We start from the raw sequence: 27,719 nt of genomic DNA, 5'->3' as shown, positions 1-27,719 counted from the left end.
CCTCCAGGAATATGTCCAACCAAAATTAGCAGCCCTATTGGGGAGGTTAGTCAGTGCTGCATGGCTACTCAGTACAGACATGACCAGTAGAGTTCAGAATATGTAGCACAGGTGCTGGAACTGGGGGTGCTCCCACACCCCCTGGCTTGAAGTGGTTTCCATCATATACAAGGTTTACAGTTTGGTTTAGTGGCTCTCAGCACCCCCACTATACAAATTGTTCCAGCGCCCCTGATATGTAGCTCACTACTGAGCCTCAGTGCCTTAATTTAAGAAGCTCCCAGTACCATTGAGATGTGAAAAAGAGAGACAGAACTTCCTATAGAGACTCTGAGTGACGTTTCTTACCGTAACAGAGGAGTTAACAGGAGATTCCTTCCTTTGTCATGCGCACATCTGGCTACTCCCAGTCTCCTGGGGCAGAGTGCACTGCCTCTGAGATGTTTATGAAATTGTTTTTAATTTTCTGAGACAAGGTGGGTGAGGTAATATCTTTTATTAGACCAACCTCGGTTTGTGAAGAGACAAGCTTTGGAGTTACACAGACCTCTTCTTCAGATCTGGGAAAGATACTCCCAGCATCACAGCTAAGTACAAGGTGGAACAGACTGCTTAGTATAAGGAGTTACCACATGTTGCAAGAGACCATTCAAGCTCTCCCCCTCCCCCCCCCCCATAGGCATTTAACAAGGGGGGTGGGGAATAGTTAGGATAAAGGTAGGGAATTGTTGGAGTTGGAAGATGGGGGATGGGAGTATGAGCTTCTAAGCTGCCTGACTTGCTGGTGGCTGGTTCTATTGACTTCTGCTGCTGCATGTGGGGCATTCCGTGTGATGTATTCAAGTTCTATCACGGGCATCTGGGTATATGGATAGAAGCCTCTTTCTAGCATTTGTACACATCTAAATAAATAAGTACCGAGACAGAGGAAACAGCAGTGAAGACGAGGAAGAAGGGAAAAAGGAAAGACGAGGAAGAGAGAAGGTGATGGAGATCATAAGAGGGAAAAAAGGGGTGGTGACGTGAAGGAAATGGAGAGTGGGGAAGATGAATGGGAAGTCCTAGCAGAATGGAGGAGATATTTTAAAAAAGCAGAGAGAGAGCACTAATATCAGGGGAAGGGCTTAGGGCTCTAAAACAGAGCTCCTATGTTTGCAGAGGGAAGACATCCTCTACAGATAAAGTAGTCCTGTCAACTTGCAGCCTGCGGTTCATCTAAGGTCTCTGCAGGCCTCATCTGCCTAGTAAAGGCAACAGCAGCTGCAGGTGGCATCTAGCGCTACAGCCTCATCGGGTCTGGGGAGCTACACTTGGCTACCCTTGCCCTGTGCAGGCAAGCACTCGATCTGGTAGCTATGGGCCAGCAGAGATTTACACTCAGTACCAGCCTCTGGAGAGCGGCTACTGCTAAGAGCTTCCAGGTGCTTCTCTACATCCTAGGGGATGGGACGGAAAAACTTCCATTTCTTACTTAGATGAATTACCTCAGTTTCTGCTTAACAAAAGGCACAGAACATTGTGGTTTGTGATGACCTTTCAATCTCTCAACAGCTCCTGAGACTTGGAATGAATATTTTTTTGTGGGGGGGGGGATTATTCCTTAGCAGTGCTGTGTATGTGCACGCACTGTTATGTTGTCACAGCAACCAGCGTGCAGGGCGCAAACAACTTCCACAAACTGACAGCAGACCCAGCCATCTGGGCAGGGATTCCAAGAGAACCTTAAGATACAAATGAGCTGCACACTCCTCTTGAGCCAGTGCCTCTACCTACACCATTCCCTCCCGTGCCTCCTGCTGGGAGAGACTGAGACTGGAGTAGCTCTGAGCACCTTCCCCAAGTCAGAGCTTTGGCACCATTAACTACAGCACAGTGAACCTTGCTGGATCCCAGCACAGAATTTGGAAGGTTAAACTAATTGAGACACGAATGTGTTGGCTACTTCTGGTTAGATTCCATTGTTCAATCCCTTGAAACTGTTCACCGCCACCCTGTACGCTTTGGTTTCTCAGCACATATAGCCTGTGTGAACATTGGTCTTAAAGGCCTGGCAACAAGGAGTCTGTTCTTGCACCCAGCACTGTATGGAACAGAGGCTTTCTGCAGAGCGAAGGAACAGCCATTAGACAGCAGGAGAAGGAAATTACCATAGAAACTAGAAGATTATGAGAAATGCCAAATGGACTCAGAGAAACTGAGTTTCATGAGAGCAGATCAGTTTAACTTTAATAGGACTACAGTAATACAGATACTAATGGGCCTGAACTTTCAGGTCCTCCAGGAAGAAAAAGCTAGGTGTCATCAGAAATATCATTGTCAATGTCTGGCAGGGGAGCAGCTTAAAACAAATAGGAAGTTTAGGTAAATTTTAAAAGAGAGCAAATGATAAGATATTAGGCCAATTATAACAATTATTCTGGAGGAGGTTAGGTCATTGTTCAACGTATCGTGCCCAGTTGTGGTCACCCCACCTTCGAGATGTGGCTGAGATTGAAAAAGTCTAGAGAAATGCAATGCTGAGGGATAAAGATATGGCAGGATTTACATACGAGGAGTGATCAGAAACATTGTGATTATTTAGTCTGGAAAGGATAAAGTAGAGGAGAGTTGACTGAAGTACTCAGAATTACTAAGGTTCCCATGAAACTAACCAGTCCCTTTTTATGCTGTCCGCCAGCATGAGAAAGTGAGAGGCTAATCACTCCTTTAAATTAGTGGCAAATAAATGTGGAAAAATCTGCCTCATATAGACTTCCCAGACAGTTCACTGCAGTAAAATATCAGTCATTGCAGTTTATGAAAAAAGGTCTGGATAATTATGACTGTATCACATGTAGTTATACAAGACAAGGAGGATAATAAAGATGTAAGTTGATCACTATAGGGTCAGTAAGTAATGCCTGTCCCCTCCGACCCCAATGTACAGCATTGCATCAATGATTAGGTAAGGTATGGTGAGAACTCAAAGCATAAGGTACCAGCTACTCCCACAGGCAGAAAACTGGATTTGATGAACTGAACTTGTATGGTTTCAGAGTAGCAGCTGTGTTAGTCTGTATCCACACACACACACAAAAAAAGAACCACAAGTACTCCTGTTCTCTTTTTGACTTGTATGGCAACTCCTGCCTTTAAGGCACTTCCTGGCTCTGGTGGGTCCCACTTTTAGCAAACCTTACAATGAAGGTTAAGTCTCACTTCCACTGTAGAGAAACTGATTCAGCTTTGTCTTAAGGTAGTTCACTTTATTTTGACTACTGCCATGGTACTTCAATAGCCAATAAACTTCAAGAAGTTTGGCAGCCCAGCCCAGAGTAATTCAGAACTTGTAGCTGTACTGCTGGGACCTAGAATGCTGTAGCATATGTTCACGCCAGTTCTGGGAAAAGGAGGATGAGTGGCCAGACTGGCTTCAATAGACATTAAGCTGTTATGGGCAAATTCTTAGTACACACTGTGGGGAATTATGTTCCTTACTCCTTATCGGGTGGATTTAGTGCCAGGGCCGGCTCCAAGTTTTCTGCCGCCCCAAGCGGCGGAAAAAAAAGCACCGATCGGCAGCACTTCAGCGGCAGCTCAATTGCGCCGCTCCATTCTTCGGCGGCAATTCGGCAGTGGGTCCTTCACTCCCTCTCTTCCTATTCGGCGGCACTTCGGCGGCAGCTCAAAGAGGAAGAGAGGGACTGAGGGACCCGCCGCTGAATTGCTGCTGAAGACCCGGACGGCTGCCCCAATAGCGGACAGAGTGCTGCCCCAAGCACCTGTTTCCTTAGCTAGTGCCTGGAGCCGGCCCTGTTTAGTGTTAATTCCCAAGTATCAGAGTGAAATCTGTCTTCATGGTAGTGTTAAAAATTCCAGATTGGAATTCAGCTGCAGAAAATAAAGAAATCCCATAACTGCATCTTTTCTCTGGGTAATTAGTAATATACCTGTCACCTGCTCCTGAGACATTCACTATCTCTTCCCTGGAGATGGGGATTGCTGGGTAGTGGGTGGCACACAGCTCGCCTGCAGGATTCTGTAGAGAGGGAGAAGAGGAGTGGCATTACTGGGAACTCACCGAAGTCTAGAAGCAATATTTGGACCTGGCTGATCTTGCCCACAGCTGCCTCAATACTTAGAATCCAAATACTATTTCTTTACATTTTGAATCACCTTCACTTTGCCTATGTTTGCATCTTTTGGGGTTCGCTTTCCACCAAGATTTGTGCAACTAAGTTTTACTAGCATGTAGGTCCATGGAGAGTGTGTTTCAAACTTGCATTCTTAATTACTGAGGGGAAAGCACATTTTAAATGATCACTTTCTGTGATCACTCCACAGATATGAATCACTGTATGGTAGGATGGCCCTTCCTGGAGCGCCCTCCTATGGCAAGCTACAGCATGACTGAGGCACCTGCCTCAGTTTCCCTTTCAGAATCCCCAGTAACTCCTTGCAAGCTTATCCTCCAGTCCTTTGATGTGGTTTATTACCAAAAACATATTTCAAATAATCCAAAACAAAAAGTACCAAACATAGTCCATTTCTCACATCCCAGTACATAGTCTTTAAAAATCCAACAACATGCCACCCCAAATACTACACTCCAGAATTTTCCACCACACCTAGACTTCTTGTCAGTCCTCCTCTGTCCTTCTGCCAAGACAGCCACTCCAGCCCTTCCAGCAAGAGTTAGCCCTACTCTCCCCAGCAGGAACCCCCAGAGCCTTACCAGGGGAGCATCCCTCACTCCCCCTGGCCCTCTCGCTGCTTCCCTGGGGCCAGCTCTCCAGTGTGAAGTGGGATAAGCCCATCTTCAGCCCTCTCTAATGCCCTGGGTTGCAGCTTAGACATCAGCAGGCAACTCCGACTGCTGCTTTCTGGCCTTCAGCCTTGGTCCTCTGGCTTAGGGACACATGCCAGCCACCAAACCCCTCTTGCTGCTCTCCTGTCTTTAGCCTTTTCCCAGGAACCAACTACAGCTTCCTTGCAGGACCTTCCACCATTCCCCTGGTGTGTGGAAGCTCTCACCTGCCCTTTTCCTGACTGACTCAGTCTGTGCTCTAAGACTGCTTTCACTCACCGAGTCTCCTTCCTCTTTCAGATTCTCCTGGATTGTTTATAGTTAGGGCCCTACCAAATTCATGGTCCATTTTGGTCAATTTCACGGTCATAGGATTTAAAAAATCGGAAGTTTCATGATTTCAGCTACTTAAATCTGAAATTTCATAATGTTGTAATTGTAGGGGTCAAGGAGCTGTGGGAGAGTGGGGGTCACAACATTATTGTAGAGTGGGTTGCGGTATTGCTACCCTTACTTCTGCGCTGCTGGTGGCGAGGCACTGCCTTCAGAGCTGGGTGCTTGGCCAACAGCCGCTACTCTCCAGCCACCCACCTCTGAAGGCAGTGCAGAAGTAAGGGTGGCAATGCTATGAGCCCCCTAAAATAACCTTGCGACCCCCTGCAGCTCTCTTTTGGGAAAGACCCCCAGTTTGAGAACGCTTGTCTCCCCTGTGAAATCTGCATAGTATAGGGTAAAAGCACACAAAAGACCAGATTTCACAGCGGGAGAGCAGATTTCCCGGTCCGTGATGCGTTTTTCATGGCCGTGAATTTGGTAGGGCACTATTTATAGTCCCAAGTGCTGCCTCGGCCTCTCAACTGGCCAAACTGAGAGCACCTGCTCTGGCACAGTGGACCTGGACCTGCCTCCTTTGCCACCCTCTGACACACAGTGGCATAGGAAAGGAAGGCTCAATTTCCATTATTAATCTTCAGAGCCGTCCAGTCCTCCAGGGACAGGTAAATGTATAGCAGCATCAACCTTGGTGAGAGAGGCTTGAAGAGTCACTACTATGCCAGTGCTCCCAAGCACAAGGGAATGAGAACTCCTTGCCACTCAGTTGGTCTTCCTGAGCTGCCTACCTGTTTGCGAGTTCCAGGGCACAGCGAGACACTCCCTTCCACTCTCCTGCCACACAAGAGGACTCCATGCATGCCGAGTGTCACCACCACACAGTGCAGTTGTGTCAGCAAGGGGTGGGTTAGGGTCATCGCAGTCCTGACAACATCCTCCAGCCTGGATGGCAGATCTTTAGACAGCAATGAAAGAAAAGCTGCAACATCACTTCAGATCACAAAACTGCTGACTTGAGCTTTCCATGTCATGGGATGTTGGCCTATTTGTGAGTGGTTTTCAAAGTCTAGCCGGGAGTTTACAATGCTCATGGAAAACGCTGACAGCATAGCCAGAGGCAGCCGCAGAGCTGACATACTATGCAAACTTCCCACTCACAGCTCCACCGTGTGCTTCTCACTCCTGACCCGCAACCCTCCCCGTACCTGCTATTCCAATCCTGGGCTTCCACACAGCCCCTCCAGTGCACCTCCATTCCGAAACGAGGGTACCACCTCTCATGAGTTTACACCTGTGTATGCACACAGGGGCACAAAATAACTGTGTCATGTTGTCGGTATCTTAATGCCATTGTGTTGGTGTCAGCATAGGGCGATGTTTCATCTCCTATAGAGACAGCGTCACAGTCTGAAGACAAATACTGTCATACTGTGATGCTTCACTGGGGCATCTGAAATAAACTAGTGATCCTATTTCCTTGGGCTTGTAGCGTGCATGATAAAAACAGTGACTCAAACTCTAGGCTACGTAGCAACCCCAAACCTAGAGCACTCTGCTGGACTAGTTTTTTGCCTTATCTGAATCAAGTTTTAGAACTTGTGGAGATTTTGTGAGGTGATTCAGGTGCCTCATTAGTTAACCAGGGTCATTAGGTTCAGTGCATTTGTTTTAACACACACACACACACACACAAACAAAAAGACCAAAAAGGGACTGAAATAGAAATTAATTCAAATACAAGTCTGTGTACTAACCCTAGAAAATCCATGTTCTTTCAGAACACAACCAGTGGTCACCAGCTCCTCTGCTTCAGTGAACTGCAGCTTCTAAGCTAGCTCATCACTCTCCTGCCCAAAGCTGGCCTGCCCTGATTCTTGGGCTTTGTAAAATCTCCAGCTGCCGTAGCTGTTTTGGTAACCAAAGTTAACTCTTCTGGAGGCAGCACTATGACAAACAGCTCTGCTGCTTCTAGAAGTGCTGGTTCAGCCCAGCGAGGGACTTGCGGTCAGTGGGAGCAGTCAGTCTGAAATGGCGGCAGGGGTGGGGAAAACGCAGCTCCCTATGCAGTGTCTAGGTTAATCTGAAAGTATTTCTCTCTCGTTACCACTTCAATGTACTGTACCTGCCAGCACAGGGTGCCCGAGGGTCCGATTTATTGCCCTTAGTTCTCGCAGATTGGGGGAGATGTAGGTCAGTGCTTTCCAGCTGTCTGAAAGGAATGGCTTAGAAGCCTTGTTCTCATCTGTTGGCTCATAGCACACTTCAAAAAAACATTGTAGTTGGTTAGCTGGGGTAACAATCTCTCGGCTTCAGGACAGACAGCTATTTGGAATGCTCATTGTGATTTTTACAATGTTTGGTATCTACACTTTATTATAGCCAGGAAAGGATACGCTATCTTCAACCTCCCTTTCTACTGCAACAGTAATGATTAAACTGCTTCTGACTCTGGGGTGATGCGATGAGAGGCACAGTCAGGAATGGGCATTTAGTTCAATAGACAGGCCAGTGAGCCAGCCAGCCAGCAAGCAGGAACTACCTTTGTAGTCTCTGCTCTCTGGCTGAGTCTGGAGAACTGTCTCCCCCTGCAGAGCTTACTTCTGAAGAAGGCGGGGGAACAATTCTGAAGTCTTAAGATGGGTGGTGAAGAGTCTTCAGCAAACCAAGATTTTCACAGGGAGCAGGGGCGGCAAATGGTTTTTAAAAATAGGTAAGTTAAAATGTATTGCTTTGCTGAATGCCACAAGCCATGGGAGGCATACAGCATACAAGTCTGTGCCTGCCACAGCTTTCAGCTTAGCTTTTCAGTTCCCCTTTAACATTTGCAGGGCTGTAGATGTTGCCCCGATAGAAATCGGATGTAGCTGAAGAATAAGAAAAACTAAGAATATATGAAAACATATTTCATAGCTTTAAAAAAAACATGGGGAAAGTGGGGAAGAACTTGATGCAAGATAGTGCTGGTGCCTTCAACTCTCAGTCTCTCACTGAAGTTAGCAGGAGCAGAGGGTGCTCAGCACCTTGCAGGCCATGTTTCAGAACACGCAGGATTATGCCCCAAAGGGTCCACTCGCAGTGAGTTCTCCTTACCCGCTATCTGGTGCTCTCTAGCAATTTCACAGACGTACTGAATGGTGGCAACTGGCACGTTCCCATCAATACATACCAGTGGGGCCAAGCACAGACTCTCCTTGAACTTGGACACCTAGTGAAAATACAGAACATAGAACAGAGGCAGCTTGATCCAGCTTGACTCAACTGGACAAGAATGAGATATGCGAACCTAGCACATCTTACTGATAGACTCAGGTGGCTAGGATGTATTTGCAATATCAATTTTTGTGGAAACTCTTAGACGCAGGCTTGACGTGAATCAAGAAGAGCATTTTCCAAGAGAAAGCAGGTCTTACAGGTTCTCAATTTTTTTCCTTCTCTTTCCCATCCTCCACTATCAAGCCTTGTACCAGACTAGCCTGTCCTCCTCACAGAGGAAGGTTGCTGGTAGCTCCCCCTCAAGATCTTTACTGCTGCTCCTATAGCAACTGAAGGTCTCTAGTGAGCAAAATGAGATGCTTCCTCCCCTTTGAGTTCCAGTGGGGTGCCTCTACAGAGCTCCTAATCTCAGCTAGACCAGGGAGCAAGGGACCAAATCTCATTCTCAGATCCCCATGTGTCAGTCCATTGCAGTACCAACACTAAATTGCAGGACTATCTTGGAGAGGAGCCATTAAAAGTTACAACATGTCTCATGGTCAAGCTAGAATGATTAGAGAGGGCAGTTTACTCAGACCCTTGAAAATATTTTATTTCAATGGCAGCTAGACACCTAAATACCTTTTGAGATCTGGCCCTTTTTCAATAACTGTTCTAAACCAAAACAATAGAAATAACAGGCCACATTCAGACCTGATATAAACAAATGCGCCAGGTCTGAATTCAGCCCAACATGTTTTCCTCATCTCTCTGAAACCTTGTGACGGTATAAATAGAAGATATGAGTACAAAGGTGACAAAAGACTGATTTGAGTTAGAAGAGGACATCCCAACATATAATGGTGACACAGCCATCAGTCTAGCCCCAAATTCCTTTATCATAATGAGTACCTGCCACCCAGGAAATCCTACCAAATGCACTACCTGCATATGAAGCCTGTGCTGAAAGTCAGAAGGAAAAGAGGTTCGCATTCAACCCATTTGGGGAGAGGAGCTAGCTAGAAATTGCCTGCACACTCTGAAGGCCAAGGAGAAACCACCAAAACCAGACGAACTTTCTAGCCAATCAGAAGTGGGGTGCCTAAAGTTAGGCTCCAAATGCCATATTTAGCCAATGGGAGCCTCTGGGTGCTCACTGCCTTGGAAAGTCAGACCACTTTTTAGGGGCCTAAATATGGACACAGGAGCCTAACTTTAAGCACTGTCTTAAGCCTTTGAGCTCCTGTGTGTTACACTGAACATATCCCACTCACAGGCCTTCAAACTCCCATATTCATCCTTAACCTTCTATATTCCTGGGTCTTCAAATCATTCCCCTTCTCTCTGTGTTTGTGTCTATTACTCCATTTGCAGGCCTTCAAATGCCCCCAATTTTTTATGCATAACCTGTTAACTGGCCTTTAAACATCCGTTCAGGGAATCTTATTTCCCCTCTGCCTTTATCTCTTAGGTCTGAGGCCTCACCTCAGTGCAATCTTTCCCTCCAGTGAGAACTGAATTGAGATTCTCTTCAGCATGCATCATCTCTGCTGCTCCCTAATTACCCAAAGGGGTCACAGGTGTGAGATCAAGCTTTCCCTGTCCCAGAGGCTGAAGATACTGTCTCCACAGTACTTCCAGATCTTGACCACCTAGGGGTGAATGGCAGCAGAGGGACTGATCACTTAAGTAAGCAGCCCAGCATTTCTTGTTACTTAGCTAGAAATATTAAGGTACAACATTTTAGCAAACGCTTCCTATCACAGTAGCCATCTCCCACAACCCTGGCATCCCTGAGGCAAACGTACAGAATTCAGAGACACTGTGGTAATGTGTCCCCCAGCCCTGCTGTGGCTCTTGGTGGCTGGCATGACAACACATTGCACAAATGGCTGCCACCCACGTGCCATAGACTTCCATCCCTACTCCAGCAGTCTCTCTCTCTCTCACACATGTCTCTGCTAAATTTCCTTGAAGTAAACATCACCACAATGCAGCTTTCATCAGTAGCTAGGCTCAGAGTTTCCACTGGTTATTTTGCAAAGCTCGTGAGGATTAACCCATCATGTAAAGGTTTTGTTTTCCTGTCTGATGGCAAGGGGTAGGGAGGGGAAGGGTGGAGATGGAAGTGGGAGCAGTGACCACTTTTTTCCCCTATGAATTCTGAACCTCCTGGGGGCCCTGCTGCTAAGTAAATTACACTTGCCTTCCAAATCTCCATCAGTTGTTAAGTACAGGCTCTTGTTTTGTCAACAGTGGAATTAGTGGGGGAAGCGGGTAGGGCTGTGGGGGTTTGTTTGAATCAACATCACTTCCATTAATGTCCTGAAACCTTCCCTAACCACCAGGCTGAGAAGCAGGATCTGTTTAGCTGTGTTTAAATAGCTCAGCATGTAGAAACAGAGAGAATGGGGGAGTAGAGAGAAGGTGATGGGACAGGAAAATGGGCTTTCGGGGCTCTATCCATGCTACCTATTTTGGTTTCCAAAGGAGAAACACTATCTCCAGGTCAGTGGGCATGAAGTTACTGAGGGCTCAAAGGGGCCTAGAGAAATAGGCTGCCTTGGATTAGTTTTCGAGAAGTCGGTGGCATAGACTTTGTGGATAGGGCAGCATTGATGACCCTCAGTTGGGAAAAGAATGTTTTCCGTTTCCATCTGGCTAGCTGGAAATAAGTAGCTTTGGCGGACCAGCAGCTTGCTACAGTGCCATGTCACTGACCCAAGTTTGAGGCTACCCTTAGGCTTCCACAGGTTGATGCTGCTTTCAGTATGCCGCACTTGCAATGTATAATGATGTTATCTAGGCATCCTCCACCCACAAGCGCGCGTGCACATTATCTTGCACACATGCACTAGATGCTTGCTGCTGTCACACATCCAGGCTCCTACTCATGAATAAAGGAGTATAGGTCAGAGGGCGTCCTTACATATTGCTCTGTTATCTGCTGGTGGATGTCCATGTCTCCCAAGCCAAGGCTGAGCTCCCCGCTGCCTGTAATCACTGCACAGTAGGTAGCTGTACTGTGCCCCGCAAGCTGAAGGACTCCTGCCATGTCCTAAAACAGGAGGAAGAGTCATAAATGGAGTAAATGTCCCTTCTCTGCCACACTCAGCTGACTTCAGGTTTCGCTTCCCCCAGCAGACAGCTTCGTGGCAGCCCACCTATCTGTTCTCGGTTCCACTTCCTCCCTATCTTGAGCTGAGCAACATCAGTGAGGAATCCCATAATACCCAATGTGGACAATACTGGTTGGTGATTTGTTTTTAATGGATGTAAGGCACCCAGGCTCCATGGAGATGGGTGCCTAATACATTATTTAGTAAACGGAAGTGACAGATCTCTCCAATAGAGTTTGGTAGAGCCCTGCTCCCACCTCTTTCTGATGCTCTGCCTGAGGAAGGAAGGGGGTCTCTGACTTCTGGTATTTATATGGATGATCAGCCAGACACATCCCACTGATGCACAATACAGTTAGTGAGTTGAAGAAAGCCAGCTAGTTCCCTCCCAGTCCTGGCAGTTTTGGTCCAATGTTCTAATGCAAGCACCATTGAGCTATTATCCCAGGTACAGGGCCGGCTCCAGGCACCAGCAAAGGAAGCAGGTGCTTGGGGCGGCACGTCCGGGTCTTCAGCGGCGGGTCCCTCACTCCCTCTCGGAGGGAAGGACCCGTTGCCGAATTGCCGCCAAAGAATGAAGTGGTGCGGTAGAGCTGCCGCCGAAGTGCCGCCGATCGTGGTTTTATTTATTTATATATATTTTTGGCTTCGCTGCTTGAGGCGGCAAAAAAGATGGAGCTGGCCCTGCCCAGATAGATTTGTTCTGCCTGCATTCAGGAGAATGATGGCACAGGTTAGAGAGCTGTGTACATTTGGATGATGATAGGGGATTATACACATGCAACTCTGGGGTTTCTGTACACCAAAGAAGTTCAGTTATCATCTCTGTTCCTCTGGGGAACTGTCATTGCATGACCTACCATGTGGCGGCAGTAACGCAAGATGGACTCTGAATGTTCATCCTTCCCCAGAGCTGAGATAAAGAGAGGGGTCTTCCCAAGACGGCTTAAACAATCTAAAAACAAATGGCAAGGGAGCAAGATTATAATCCCAGCAGAGGACCGTGTGCTTGAGCACAAATTCCAACCTGTGAAGGGTGAAATCTTTGAACATTTGTAGGAAGGTCCCTCTTGGAAAAACTGGTGCCCTTCTCCCCACCCACCAGTCCCTTGCTAGTACGTCTTCAGCAGAACTGTCTATCAGGGCTCCCTGTGGCTGCCCATCAGTCTGTCTGGCATGGGAAAAAGACAAGTTGATATGCTGGTCTTCTGCCACAGAAACTACTGGCTGTGTGGCTAGTTTGAATTGGTAATGGGGGAAGTGAAGAGGTGGGCAAGGAAGAAACACCCCCAATCAACACCTTTCTTCCTTGGGATCCCACCTGCAGAAGTGCAACCCAGAGTCCCCCCCTATCATTTCTATGCATGGACTCTGTGAATACGTCTACACTGCATTTTGTCTACACTCCAAGCCTGGGTCAACAGACTCGGAATAGTGCTCTAAAAATGACTGTGTAGACAGCACTTTGAAGATGTGGCTTGGATTCTGAAGCCTATGGAAGGGGATGGGCTTCAGAACCCAAGTTCCAGCCTGAGCTGCACCTTCAGAGCGCTGTCTACACAGCTATTTTTAAGAGCACTAGTGCAAGCCCCGCTAACCTGAATCTATCAACTCAGTCTGGGAGACTCGCTCCAAAATGCTGTGTAGACATACCTTATCACCACTAGGCTTCCCACTCCACTGCTCCAGCTGTACCTTGGACTAGAACTGACTCCTAGTGGAGAATGAGTTTCCCAAACTATCACAAATATTTCACTGGCATGGAGGGTTTTTTTTAAGCCCATCCGTTCCTTGCTCTGAGGTGATGGTAGATTCACATTAGCAAGATTTGGGGACTGACCTCAAAGCTTAACTCCAGGGTTCACAGATTCCAGGGCCAGAAGGAACCACTGTGATCATCTAGTCTGACCTCCAGTATAACACAGGCCAGAGAACTTCCCCAAAATAATTCCTAGAGCAGATCTTTTAGAAAAACATCCAATCTTGATTACAGTCTGTAAGTACCTATGTGGGGAACAAATATTTGGTAATGGGCTCTTCAATCTAGCAGAGAAAGGTCTAACAGGATCCAATGGTCAGAAGTTGAAGCTAGACAAATTCAGACTGGAAATAAGGCATAAATGCTTAGCAGTGAGGGTAATTAACAATTGGAACAACTTACCAAAGGTTATGGTGGATTCTCCACCACTGGCAATTTTTAAATCAAGTCACCCCTTAACCTTCTCTTTGATAAGTTAAATAGATTGAGCTTGTTGAATCTATCACTATAAGGCACATTTTCTAATCCTTTAATCATTGTCGTGGTTCTTCTCTGAACTGTCTCCAATTTATCGATATACTTCTTGAATTGTGGACACCAAAACTTTGGACATAGTATTCCAGCAGCAGTCGAACTAATGCCAGATACGGAGGTGAAATAACTTCTCTGCTCCTACATGAGATACGTTAGGGTTTTTTCTTTAAACCTTCTCTCCTTTCCCCAAATAAACAAAATATCAAGCTCTGCTCATTATGGCACCGGTAATTCAAATAGTCTAAACCTGAGCTATTGGAGTGGTGCCAATGACTTCACAGCACATATCTTATTATGTCCCCCTAATGATCACAGCCTTGAAGGTCCCTTTGTCTGCGTCTCCCACAAATATTTCCATGCTTGCCCCTTATGCGTGGAACGTCCTCCCTGAGTTAATCTCTAAAGCTACTGTGGCTTCCTGTAGGAAGTCAGCTAACTAATGCTGACTAGGTTTGCAGCAGTTATCAGGGAAGACTGATGTTTGTTGGTTTAATTCTGATTTGGAGCCACTGCGCTGTGAAATAGTTACTGCATGTAATTGTTTTCATTTCCCTTGCCTGCCTTCCAGCCCTCCCCTTCTATTTCTTGTAATGTCCACTTGTTGCGTCTGGTTTCCTAATAGATTGTAAGCTCTTCAGGGCAGGGACTGCATCCACTTGTGTGTTTGTACAGTGTCTAGCACAGTGGGGCTCTGATCCTGATTGGGGCTTAGTCACTCCTGCAATACAAACAATACACAATAAACCGTTACTTGCATGCCCCCACAAACAAAACCCACCACTAAGCACCTGCCAGGTTTCTCCCCACACCTCCGAAAGATTGGCTCACTTGCCCAGCGTTTGTCTGTCCGCCAGCCTGAAAGAGTAAATCGGAAGTTAGTAAAGTTGGGAAAGTTGAATAGAACAGAGAGAATTTCTCTGAATATATTTAAAGTGAATTGAATGATTCTGAAATGGTAGGCTTGACACAGCTGTGGAGACTGACATCCTCTAGCTTCAGAACAGAAAACTGTGCAAGCTTTCTTATCCTACCCACCTGCTTCAACTCTGAGCAGAAAGGACCACTTCTGGGGGTAGGTCAGAGGGCAGTTCATGCTCCTAGTTCATTGAATATATTGGCCTTATGTGCTGAGATTACTTACAAGGATGCCAACTGTAGTGTTTTATGTGATCTGAACAGTTCTGTACTAAGACAGTGACCAACTCAGACTGGACTTGAACCACTGGCCCTCGGGCAAAACACTCTGTATTCCATTACCAGCCTCCAACCCATTCATACCCTCATTTAAGCAGTTTAGGAATATCTTTCTTAAATCATTTAATAGATAGTGTCGGATTAAACCTCTGCTTTGCAATGTCTGCCTGTGCTGTGCATCCTTCTCTCTGTCCCCAGAAGTGTCTGCGTCACTATCTATATATCCTTTCCCCCTCCATTCTCTTCCTAAATGTCTCCGTCCTCATGAATGCCCTTCTGTTCCATCTGTCTGGCTGCTGCTTTCTCTCTCCTCCTGCCCATTCTTTCAACTTTCTCTTGCTTTCTTTAAAGTGCTCTGTTAGTCTGTCACACACATGGTCAGATTCTGGGCTGTGGAACAAACTCTGCTTTCCCCCACCAGTACATTACCTCACCAGGCTCCTGTTGAGATGCAGCAGCCCTAAATCCTCCAGCTAGAAACAGGACAGGCTGCTTGCCTCACCCCACCTGGCAGGTGAAAGATCTCTCTCAAGTCAGTTGGGGTGTCATCGCTTATTATCAACAAGTCCTAGAGCTCTTAGCGCAAGAACCAGAGAAACATGTGTCATAAATATACACAGGGCAGCTGTACTGAATTGCCTTACCTGTAAGGGGTTAATCAGTTCAATTAACCTAGTTGGCACCTGACCAGAAGGACCAATGGGGAAAGAAGATACTTTCAAATGGCGGGGGGAGGAAGCGGGGAAAGTTTTGCTTGTGCTCCCTTTGGTTGTTCCCTCTCTGGACGAAGAGAGGGTCCAGGCAGGAAAAACATCTCCTGGAAACATACCTGAAATTAGCATCTAAGATTACAAAAATTGTAAGTAAGGCAAGGAAATGCATTAGATTATCTTTTGTTTTAGTTTGTGAATTTTCCCTATGCTAAGAGGTAATTTCATTCCTGTTTTGTAACTGGAAAGCAGAGTCAGAGGGGAATCCTCTGTGTTTTAAATCTTTTTATTTACCCTGTAAAGTTACCTTCCATCCTGATTTTGCAGGTGTGATTCTTTTCCTTTTTTTTTTTTAATAAAATTCTTCTTTCACGAACCTGATTGATTTTCAGTGTCCTAAAAACCAAGGGGTTTGGTTTGTGCTCACATTGTAACCAATTTGTTAGTATACTATTCTCAAGCCTCCCCCAGGAAAGGGGATGAATGGGCTTGGGGGAATATTTTGGGGAAACAGGGCCACTTGGAGTCCCTGTTTCCCCATTTTCCTGAATTTGTGTCTAAATCACTTGGTGGTGGCAGCAATACCATCCAAGGATAAGGAAAGGATTTGTGCCTTGGGGAAGTTTTAACCTAAGCTGGTAAAAATAAGCTTAGGGGGTCTTTCATGCGGGTCCCCACATCTGTACCCTAAAGTTCAGAGTGATGAGGGAACCCTAACAACACGTTTTCCTGTTCTTTCAGGGGAGGTCACGAGGATTATCATTGCTCTGGAAATCCCAGAGATTTCAAGGAGGGGAGGAATATTTTCCAAGCATACATTTAAACAGGGTGCCGAGTGCCAAAATGCATCCCCAGCCAGCCCCCTGTAGGCGCCGGAGACGGGGGCAAAAGGGCCACTGCCCCCACCCCTTTTTAAAAACCTGAAATGCTCATAGGGCACGATTTAGGTGGAAGGGCAGTTGCCCACCGCCCAGTGATCCTGCATCCTGGGGAGCCCTGGCTGAGGTGCAGTGTAGCTTCCTTGGGTTGCAAATGAACTGCATCGCTTTCCCCCTGAGCTGGGAGGCCTGGCTACAGCTGGTGCGCTAAGCTGACCCCAGGGTTGCTCCAGAACCCTGCCCTCACCCGGAGAGCCATGACTGACCTCCCCACGCTGAACCCCAGGTGCCTGCAGCATCTGCAATCATTCAAATGTCTGACTTAACAGAACAAACTAGAAGGGTCATGCTTTCATAAATATTTCTACCAACTGTACTGTAGCTCTAAGTGAGGAAACATTGTCTGCAAAGGCTCAGACAAAGAGGATGAACTGAAGGACTAATAGCCAGACTTTATGCAGCCCACAATGATGCAGAGACGGGCAGTTTGCTGCATATAAAAGTGAAATGAGCAATCGCGTTCCAGAAGATACAGTCATCTTCATACCACCGTGTCTTTGCCACCTTAGAGAGAATTCGGCTACATAGCTGTTATCACTAACAAAATGAACTCATACAGCCTCCCAGTGGCTGCTGGAGATGCTTGCAGTCAGAGAAGTTACTAGACACATTTTCCTGGCACTGCCATTGGAACCAAACTTTCTGATGTCACATAAATAGCCTGAAAAATACCTTTGTAACAATCCTCACATTGGGTCATTCACATGGACTGAATCTGTAGCATCAGCACCAAAAGCCAGGCCCCTACCACATGAGCTAAACATGTAATGCCATTACTGGTATTACAAGTAGGCTTTTATCTTGTAAATGCCTATTACTGCTACCAACTACCAGATTTACTCATTTAACTGGTAGAGGAACAGTAGACTCATCCTCTATGTGGAGCAGCCATTAGAGAGGGACACAACGTAGCCAGTGTGTTATACCTTTAGCATGTGGTTTAATACAAATCCAACTTACTGTATTCAGGGAAATATTTCCAAATACAGAATGTAATATTATGGAATATTTCCCACTGCAGAATGCCCCCTATTCACAATAGCAACAGTAGTTGTTGACAAATGTATCGCTATATTATAGCTCACAAAAGAATCTTATGATTTAAGGTGAGACTAGACAACATACAAGGAAAAGTGGGCTTTAGAAAAATCATATAATTTCAAACTAAAATACGGACACAGAATAATTCCAGCCTTCCAGGAAAAATATCCCAACAGAAATCAAGGCCCCATTGTACTACAAACTAGACAGGAGAAAAAGAAAGGCAGGAAGAAAGAATTACTATTATCCTCATTTTAGATACAGGGAAATAAGCACAGAGAAATTAAGGTTGTGTCAGACTCAAGGAATTAAACTCTTATCTCCTGATTTCTAGGCCAATGGTGTAATCACAATGCTACCCTACCTTCCCAAGTTTTCAGTCACCTGCATTTCTGCCTGCTACTTGTTTACCAGTCCATGCTCTATTGCACTATGCATACTGGAAGTTGGAAAAAAGCCAGTAACAATAAATTGTTAATACCCTGGGGTTACTACCTGTTCTCATCATTTAGTTGTGTAACTGCCTGTATAGTCTGTGAAATTAACAGCTTTCTCAGTTGTGTACAATCCTGTAATACACACACAAACAGTTATTTAAAAGGAAAAAAACTCTTGTCTTGTCCATAGCATATACCGAACAGCAAATGCTCATTTTGCCTAGCTGCAATGACCAACCCAGCAGTGACCTAATCCTTTGGCATCTATTACATTTTTGTATTTTTTTTAATATTTTGACCCCATTTTAAATAAAACTGTTTTACAGTACTTTAAAAGAAAGTGCTGGCACTTCACTCCTGCAGGGAAATGGTGTCAGAATGCAGGGCCCATCAATGAGAGATTTACACTTTTTCAGTTGTTCTGCGCCTAGTCTAAAAGTATTGCTCCTTTCCTCTGCCCCTCTTCCCCCCCCCCCCCCGCCACGTATAAGGCTGGGATGTAAAAGATCAGAGAGCCTTATGTAAGGGGACTCTTGGGGGGTGTTTTGGTTGGCTAGCTCCCAGTACCAAAAGAAAGGGGAAAGGTCGATGGGAAATCAGGTCCCCGAGACTGATAGTGCCCAGGAACAATGGGGAGAGACCAATGCTCCACGTCAGCCTGATTGACAGGGCGGGCAGGCTAATCAGGGGGGTGGGGGGGGTCTGTCCTCCATGTGAACTGGAATTGCCTGGGTCAGACAGAGGGGGCCCAGCTAAGTAGAAAGCAGGGGCCCAAGCTGAGCGGGGGAGCAGAGCTGTGCCAGATCTAGAGGGGCCAGAAAAGCAGCCCCGGAAGCAGGTCAGTGCTGGGAACAGAGTCACAGAAGCAGCCCACAGAGCAGACCTGTGCTGGGAGCAGAGCTGCAGCAACCAGAGCCAGAGGGGCCAGAGAAGCAGCCCAGGGAGCTGGAGGCAGAGCAGCAGCAGCAGCAGTGCTGAGGCAGGGAGCTGGAGCTGGAGCAGTGGCAGAGTGGAACTGGAGCAGTCCAGAGCTGGGTGCGGTGAGCAGCTGGAGAGTGTGAGGGGGACCCTGGGCAGCGGGCCCAGCGCAGGGAGACGCCCCCAGCCAAGAGGCCTTGCAGGCCAGACTTGGAGGGGGATCGTAACCCCGACGGGGCAGGGGCGACGCTGGGGAGAAGGCTCCTGCCACCTAGAGCCTGAGAGCGTGTGGCCACCGCCTGAGCAAGTGTCCAACCCGCAGCATCCCTGCAGCACAGCCCGGGCCTGGGCAGGAGGCCTGGGACATGTGAGGAACAGACTGAACTTCCCCTACATTCCAGAGACGCTGGTTGTTATGTCCCTGTGCCACAGAGTGGGGTGACGTGTTTTCCTTTAACCTTTCCCATTTTTTCCTTATTTTTTTAATTGATTGTTTAATCAATTGTATTTGCTTTGAACTGTATGTAATGATCAGTGGGTCAGGGAAGCATCCAGTGCAGAGAGAGCATCCCGGAGTGGGGACACCCTAGTCCCTGCCCTAAGTGACCACAACAAGGTTGGGGGTCAAGCCCCCCAGAAATCCTGGGCCCAGCCTTGTTGGGGTTACGAGGACTCTGCCCCACAGGAGAGTGGAAGGGGAGCCCTTGAGGTCAGGCAGGCCTCTGGGTAAAGGAAGTGGGAGCGAGGACTCAGATCCTTTCATTAGCCCATTTCACTGGGGTAGTGTATAAGCCAGGAAAGTTCCCCACAATAGCGGGACCATTCCCCCGCTCACACTTAGCCGGTTAGTGTAGAGAAACACACAACTGAGTCAAATCAAAATGGAAACATTTTATAATAAAGCACCTGGGTATCCCTTCAGTCTTTCTCCCCTCACCACTGACTGTTGTCCCTCATTTACTATTGCCTCTGGCCTTGACCCACCTGGCCCATAGGTTAAATTTGTCAATGGTACCGGTACCTGTGAATTCCTGCTTGCTTTCAGCACTACCAGGAGTAAAGAATTTCCTCCTCTACTTTCCCTAAGCGCTTGCCTATATGAATGCTGCAAGGTTTACATAGCCCCGACTGACAGCAGCAGATTTTCTAAGCACCAAGCGTGGCTATTTTAACTCTGACACCCACTGTCAGCAATAGATGTAGCCTCAAAAAATCTCACCAAGGAGTTAAAAGCCAGGGTGCCGTGAGTCAAGGGCACTGCTTTGAAAACTCATCCCTATGTTAACGTTAAAGCAACCTGCTCGCAGTGTGAGTCCACTGAAAAGGAAATAATCCATTTTACAGCAATCCCAGTTACATAGATTTCAAAACTGGCTCCAGTAAGAATACTGAAAGGTGCTCACAGCACCTTCTCATCATTCTTCTCATCACAGCAAACCCTGCAAATTCCTGGTATTGTTCAGTCTCCTGAAACAGAGTGCGGCCACTACAATTCTTTTACCATCACTTTGTGCATAGATCAGAGCATGTGAAGCTTTGTCACCCCCCTAAAGTTGGTCAGGCATACAGCAACGGAAAGAAATTAAACAGAACATCTTTTGAAAGCAGCAGGTGATTACTGTTATGGAAAACTAGCAACCTGCTTTCACAGCAAAAACAGATGACTCCATGTGGAACAGGTTCTGGATCTCCTTGGATAATTATGGGGGTGATACTCAGCTCTCTCTCTCTCTTTTTTGCTGAGCCCTGACAGAGCCTGTTTCCTTTTGTTTTTCTAAGCTAGGAACTGGATAAAAACCTGCTCACTTGAGCTTATTCAAGACAAGACAGAGGTGATGCTTGCTGGCAGGAGAAAGCATTTTGGGGAACTAAATAAGGACTATGATTTCATTGTTATTGAGGGCCTTTATCCACCTCTTGTCAAGGTGATGTGCATTCTTGGGGGAAAGAATAGACTCTTCTCTGCTTCTGGATTTCCACATACCATGGCAGCTGCATTGCCTCCCCCTGCATCTTTATCTGGCCAAAAAATTGTGGCCATTCTGCTGCAGGCTAGATTACTTTCCTTTTCAAGCACTCTATTTTGGGCTACCCTTGAGAGTCACTCAGAAGCTATAACCAGTACAGAATGCAGCTGTCTTCTTGTTAAAAGGGACAGCATGATGAGAGCGCATCACACCAGTGCTCTGATATGAATAGGCAATGCAGAACAATGAGAGCTCTTTTAAAAATCTGACCCTAAAAGCCTAAATAGACTAGGGATCTTGTATTTTACAGTTGGCTTCTTCCTCTGTGCCCTGTCACAGCTGCTGTCACTAAGGCTATTTCTGATGTCAGTTCCTAGATAAAACTCCTGGGGACCAGCAACAGGGTGTTCTCAGCTCTAGAATTCACTCTCAGTGATCTGGCATGGCCCACATCTTATTACTTTTGTGTGCTATATAACCTCTTCGTTCATGTTCCCTAACTATGAATGCTGGATTCCTCCAGCAATTACTCCCCTGCACAGGTGCGGAGAGCAGGATACCATATTGGAGAGCAGGATTTTGCCCCAGTCCCTAATTCAGCAATCAGTGCATTGTAATTTAAGCCAGGAGTCCCACTCAACCTCACATAAATGCATAAAGCCATATTCAGCTGTACTGTATACTACCTCCCATCAGAAAACAAAAAAATAAAAAGTACACATACATTTTAAAGGCAAGCAGACATGCTTTGAAATGGAGATGACACAATTCTGTTCCAGACAAAACTCTTGAGACACCAAATAGATTTTAAAAGATACTTCCTTTAAAAAAAAAGTGAGAGAATGAGTTGCTGGTGACATTTACAACTTCATATTTTTTTTAGACTGAAAGTGATTTCCCATCCAAATCCAAGTTAGTTAAGCAGATTGGCTGTAACTGTAACACCACAGCTTTTGTGAAAGACTTCTTAAGATTTGTTTCTGCACAGATAGGAGTTCCCCCTATGTAAATGTTCTCTACTCATACACACAGGCTTCCTGTACGCACACCCAGAACTGCATCATACACTTACTCGCCACGCTATAGTCTGTGCAATTTGACACACTGACATGCGCTATACACACATATAAAAATAAACCTGCCCTCACTACTCTACATACAGACATTGGACCAGATTTTGGCTCCTGCTCCCATTGGTTTGCATCGCTATGGTTTGGCAACAAAAAGGACAAAAAACTTCCTCCTGGGAAGTGCCAGTGTAAAAGGGTTATCCTAGGGTGCTGCAGAAGTAGCATAGCTGTTCCATCGGGGGAGGTCCCGAATGACTGGAAAAAGACTAATGTAGTGCCCATCTTGGAAAAAGGGAAGAAGGAGGATCCGGGGAACTACAGGCCAGTCAGCCTCACCTCAGTCCCTGGAAAAATCATGGAGCAGGTCCTCAAGGAATCAATTCTGAAGCACTTAGAGGAGAGGAAAGTGATCAGGAACAGTCAGCATGGATTCACCAAGGGCAAGTCATGCCTGACTAACCTAATTGCCTTCTATGAGGAGATAACTGGGTCTGTGGATGAGGGGAAAGCAGTGGATGTGTTATTCCTTGACTTTAGCAAAGCTTTTGATATGGTCTCCCACAGTATTCTTGCCACCAAGTTAAAGAAGTATGGGATGGATGAATGGACTATAAGGTGGATAGAAAGCTGGCTAGATCGTTGGGCTCAACGGGTAGTGATCAACGGCTCCATGTCTAGCTGGCAGCTGGTTTCAAGTGGCGTGCCCCAGGGGTCGGTCCTGGGGCCGGTTTTGTTCAGTATCTTCATTAATGATCTGGAGGATGGCGTGGACTGCACTCTCAGCAAGTTTGCAGATGACAATAAAGTGGGAGGAGTGGTAGATACGCTGGAGGGTAGGGATAGGATACAGAGGGACCTAGACAAATTAGAGGATTGGGCCAAAAGAAACCTGATGAGGTTCAACAAGGACAAGTGCAGAGTCCTGCACTTAGGACGGAAGAATCCCATGCACTGTTACAGACTAGGGACCGAATGGCTAGGAAGCAGTTCTGCAGAAAAGGACCTAGGGATTACAGTGGATGAGAAGCTGGATATGAGTCAACAGTGTGCCCTTGTTACCAAGAAGGCTAACGGCATTTTGGGCTATATAAGTAGGGGCATTGCCAGCAGATCGAGGGACGTGATCATTCCCCTCTATTCGACATTGGTGAGGCCTCATCTGGAGTACTGTGTCCAGTTTTGGGCCCCACACTACAAGAAGGATGTGGAAAAATTGGAAAGAGTCCAGCGGAGGCCAACAAAAATGATTAGGGGGCTGGAGCACATGACTTATGAGCAGAGGCTGAGGGAACTGGGATTGTTTAGTCTGCAGAAAAGAAGAATGAGGGGGGATTTGATAGCTGCTTTCAACTACCTGAAAGGGGGTTCCAAAGAGGATGGATCTAGACTGTTCTCAGTGGTACCTCATGACAGAACAAGGAGTAATGGTCTCAAGTTGCAGTTGGGAAGGTTTAGGTTGGATATTAGGAAAAACTTTTTCACTAGGAGGGTGGTGAAGCACTGGAATGGGTTACCTAGGGAGGTGGTGGAATCTCCTTCCTTAGAGGTTTTTAAGGTCAGGCTTGACAAAGCCCTGGCTGGGATTATTTAGTTGGGAATTGGTCCTGCTTTGAGCAGGGAGTTGGACTAGATGACCTCCCGAGGTCCCTTCCAACCCTGATATTCTATGGTTCTATGGTTCTGTGGTTCCATAACCTTCCTTCCAGCATCTGGTACCAGGGATGTGACTGGAGAAAATGGGAGCCTGGCAGGGCAACTCTGTGCACCAGCTGTTCTGCTAGAACAGCCCCTTGGGATTGGGAGCAGCTGGATTGTAAATTTGAGCTGCCTTAACTTACACACCTGGGTCAGAGCAGCCTCCAGAGACAGCCTCTGAACATGAGGGCCACAAAGGAGGTATATTGCCACTTTTGTGCCTCCTCTTCTGCCATGAAATACACTGAGATCAGCTTGGATGCAGGTCAGATTAGGCTATGACATGTGCCCACATATACATATTACACCAGAGGTAGTCAATTATCTTTTGTCACGGCCCTAATGTCTTGGTCAAGGTATAGTCAATGTCTAGACTTGAGAAAATAATTAAAAGAAAGAAAACGATGATGATGATAAGTTAATAAAAATATTCCAGAGTCCATTCAAAAGCATCTGGTGGTCTGTATTTGACCCACAGTCCACCTATTGACTACCCCTGTATTACACACCAATACATGACACTATACCCTCCCCATATATAAAGGCACATTAGGCACCCACTCTGCACTTCCATATTCAGATACGCTACACATGCTTGGAACTCGCATGAAAGTAGTTGAGAATGGTCGTATCTACGCGTGCTTTAGATACAGTACCTGTATGGTGGTATTTCTCGCCTTGGCTATGAAGTCCACATTGATGCCTCCAATCACCACCTTAATGAGAGGGGCGGGGGAGAGTGGAGGAAAAAATTGGCCAGAAGAAGTGCTGAGTTTTGTTTGCTTTTCTCAAGCTCGCTCTCCCACCAACCTCTCAAAGTAGATGAAAATCATAGTGTGAAGGCCTGATCTTATCTGGCTAGGCCAGATCAGACAGTCCTTCCACAGAGCACCTTTGGAAAGAAAGGAAAATCTATTCTGAATTCTACCCTCTGAACTACTCCTCCTTACAGCCAGCCGCAGAAGAATAAATTGCTTGGGGCATGCAGGGTATTAGGCGCACACCCGACACCAAAAATACAAAGTTTTGTCGGCACACCTATGTTGGTTATGAGTGTGGAAAAAATAATAAAAAACCCCCAAACAAATAGTGTAAATGCAACTAGGCTGACAGAAGAGTGCTTCTGTCAGCCTAGCTAATGTTGTTTGGGGAAGGGGTGTAGCTATGCCAGCAGAATAACTCTTTCTGCAAGTTTACACTGTGCCTACGCTAGGGGGCTCTGCCAGTATAGCTATATTGGCCAAGGCTCTATATCTGGGGTCTCAAACACGCGACCCGCGGACTTATTTCCTATGGCCCACCACCGGCAGCCAACCTCCCCTCACCCCCCGTCCGAGTGCGCTGCATCCCCGCTCCTCCGCCTACCTCCCAGTGCCTCCCACCGCCAAACAGCTGTTTGAGGGGGGAGGAGCGGGGACATGGCGTGCTCAGGGGAGGAGGCGGAGAAGAGGTGGGGCCGGGGCGGGGATTTGGGGAAGGGGTTGGAATAGGGGCAGAGAGGGGACAGAGTTGGGGCAGGGACTTTGGGGAAGGGGTTGGAATGGGGGCGTGGAAGGGGTAGGAAGAGGTGGGGCAGAGGCAGGGCCTCATGGAAGGGGTGGAGTGGGGGCGGGGCTGGGGGCAGAGGCGGGGGCTTTAACCGAAGTAATTCTAAAAGTAAATGCATGTTTTGTCGTTTGAGCGAGGTGCATTACGGAGTGTTTATATTTTATTAAAACGCCTCTTTGCATTACAGTTTTTAAAAAGTTAATACATTGACTTTTAATAGCATACTATATTACTCTTCATTTTTTCCATTTTTGACTATACTTTTGTATCATTGTATGAAAAGGTTTCAGTGATGCACCCCTCGGACCAATGTACTAGTCCTCATGTGGCCCTCGTGGTGATTTGAGTTTGAGATCCCTGCTCTATAGTGCAGACATGACCGTACTTTGCATTGACGTCAATTAAGTTGATGTGTGTGTTGGGAAAGGTATCTATGTGGGGGGAAAGGGGGAAATGTGAAAACAAGATAGGACCTTAAAGGCATTTGTAGGAAACCCAAGCTGAATGTGCAGGGGTCCTCTTTGATGACTAAGGCCAATGCCAGTGCTAATCACTGAGGACTCTGGCTCAGAGAAGCTTTTAGAAAGGGGAATGAAAATAAAGAATGAAGAGGATTTAAAAAGCACCTGAGGGAAATTAGAGAGCGAAGAGAGACTCTCCAACTGTTTACAGCAGAATGGATGGTCCTTGTCCCTCGGTGAAGAGTTATCATGTTTCGGACACTGGCTGTGAACTTATCTATAATGCTATTTGTAGATAGGCATTACACACAGAAGAGCAGAGGACTCACAGGTCTAAGTGCAGTTACTTTCTCACGCCGAGGCAGGTTGCCCTTCCCTGTGGAAGTTTGGATCTTGCTCAGGGCCACAGCTATGCGGCTGCCCACTCTGGCATTGTTCTGGATCAGAGCAATATCTGAATGGAAATTCTTTTTTAAAGAAATAAACGGCAAGAACCTGGTCTGGGAGAAGCCTGTGTAGGAACTTCCCTTCCCTAAGGGGAAGAGAACAGGAAGTGGAGGCTGGGACAACGACACAGGGGGACCTCTTGGTCCTGATTCACCCCACTCTAGTTATTGTACATATGCCAGATTCTCCTAGTGCGTGGACACCTCACAATCTTTAAAGGCATTTATCTTTACCACATACCTCGGGCGCAGGGAAACGCTATCAGATGGGGAGCCTAACAGTTAGGTGCCTAAATACCTTTGAGGGTCTGGTCCTACCTGACTTGCCTAAGATCACACAGGAAGTCTGTAGCATACTAGGGAGTTGAATCCATGTCTCCCAAGTGCACTCCCTAACTGCTGGGCCATCCTTTTTCTCCCCATATGCAGGGTGGTTGACCATGCTCCAGTACGCTCAAGCACAAATGCTACTCAAGTGGCATATAATAATGATGCCCAGAGTCTTCTCTCTAAGACAGAGGGAGCCTGGCAGCTTGGGTGTTTGGTGTACTGCCTGTCCTGAAAATTGCAGGAGAGCCTTGGCTTTAGAACACCTCCTCTCTTTGCCAGTCACCAGTTTTTACAGCAGAAATTGAGGGAGACAGAGTGTTAACAAGTTTAACAACTGTTTCTGTGCATTCAGCTGTTTTGAAATGCTAAAGTATTTGCCCTTTCAAGTTTCCAGATTAACAACAGTGACGGTATTCTGTGGTCAACCTGTCCAATTAAATTTTTTTTGGGGGGGGGGGGGGGGGAGGATTGTGGAATATATTTTTTCTTTAGTAAAAGGATACTGGAGTCCAACGATTTTCCACTAGTCAGTTCATTCACCTTCTGTAGCATAAAGGGAGTCAGCTCTTTCCCTGTGATCCCTTTCGACCTGCAAACAAAAAGAAAATACCTTTTGATAAGAAGTGAGCTAGCAGGGCATCAGAGTGGACGCACTGATTACTAACAGATAATCTAGCTATATAACTGCATGCCATCTAAGGCCCAGTAAACAAGCCTCAGTACAGAGAACTATAGTGAAAATCATATCAGGGAGTCACCCAGACCTGAGATTAAGGACATAGTCTGCACTATATCCTTGTTGCAGTGTAGTCTAGAGAAATGATCACAGCAAGAGTAGTCTGGGGCCCCTGAGATCTGCAACATAATCTAACTATAGATTTTAAATTACTACTCATTTTCAAAGCAAAGTAGTTAGAAAAACATTTTCTCCTTTTACTTAGCTGTTAAAAATTGTGTTCTGGGTTTCCCTCACCTCCAAAGAACAGTATTTTTCTGCACTTCCTTAGCTTGCCTTAGGAGTTATTACTGATATGGAGTGAAATTCATCTCTCTGCAGAAGAGGGTTCAAGTAGTACATAGATTTTGTTTTGGCAATCTGCACAAGGGTGAATTTCACACATAATGAATAGTTGCAGGGGAAAGTGAAAGGGGGAGCTAATTTTCAAATCATTTTTGTTTTGAAATATAAATGTATTTAAAGTTTCTGTGTCTGCCCATAAATTCTGATTTAGGAGAGGAGA

The 27,719-nt window shown here is 46.4% G+C and overlaps 1 protein-coding gene across 5 annotated transcripts in view; it reads right to left on the bottom strand.

Annotated features, from left to right (window-relative positions):
• The window catches only part of LOC101947688 (uncharacterized), a 53,484-nt gene that overhangs the window by 13,063 nt on the left and 12,702 nt on the right, over positions 1–27,719 (bottom strand). For 2 of the 5 annotated variants that reach the window (XM_065581955.1, XM_065581960.1), the window contains exons 9-20: positions 26,982–27,067; positions 26,032–26,156; positions 24,350–24,409; positions 21,653–21,749; positions 15,562–15,746; positions 14,512–14,578; positions 12,291–12,385; positions 11,241–11,369; positions 8,210–8,324; positions 7,242–7,379; positions 5,908–6,074; positions 3,930–4,018 (exon numbers count right to left, since the gene is read on the bottom strand). In XM_065581955.1, the coding sequence (XP_065438027.1) occupies positions 3,930–4,018; positions 5,908–6,074; positions 7,242–7,379; positions 8,210–8,324; positions 11,241–11,369; positions 12,291–12,385; positions 14,512–14,578; positions 15,562–15,746; positions 21,653–21,749; positions 24,350–24,409; positions 26,032–26,156; positions 26,982–27,067 (1,353 nt within the window). Of the gene's footprint in view, positions 1–3,929; positions 4,019–5,907; positions 6,075–7,241; positions 7,380–8,209; positions 8,325–11,240; positions 11,370–12,290; positions 12,386–14,511; positions 14,579–15,561; positions 15,760–21,652; positions 21,750–24,349; positions 24,410–26,031; positions 26,157–26,981; positions 27,068–27,719 lie in introns of all 5 variants that reach the window. The other 3 variants (XM_042851770.2, XM_024107771.3, XM_065581956.1) reach the window with 3 other exon arrangements.

This window comes from Chrysemys picta, chromosome 1 (genome assembly GCF_011386835.1).
Source record: "Chrysemys picta bellii isolate R12L10 chromosome 1, ASM1138683v2, whole genome shotgun sequence".
In the NCBI taxonomy this organism is placed as follows: Eukaryota; Metazoa; Chordata; order Testudines; family Emydidae; genus Chrysemys; species Chrysemys picta.
Note: the sequence above shows the minus strand (reverse complement) of the source record. Positions and strands in the feature narration are given on the sequence as shown.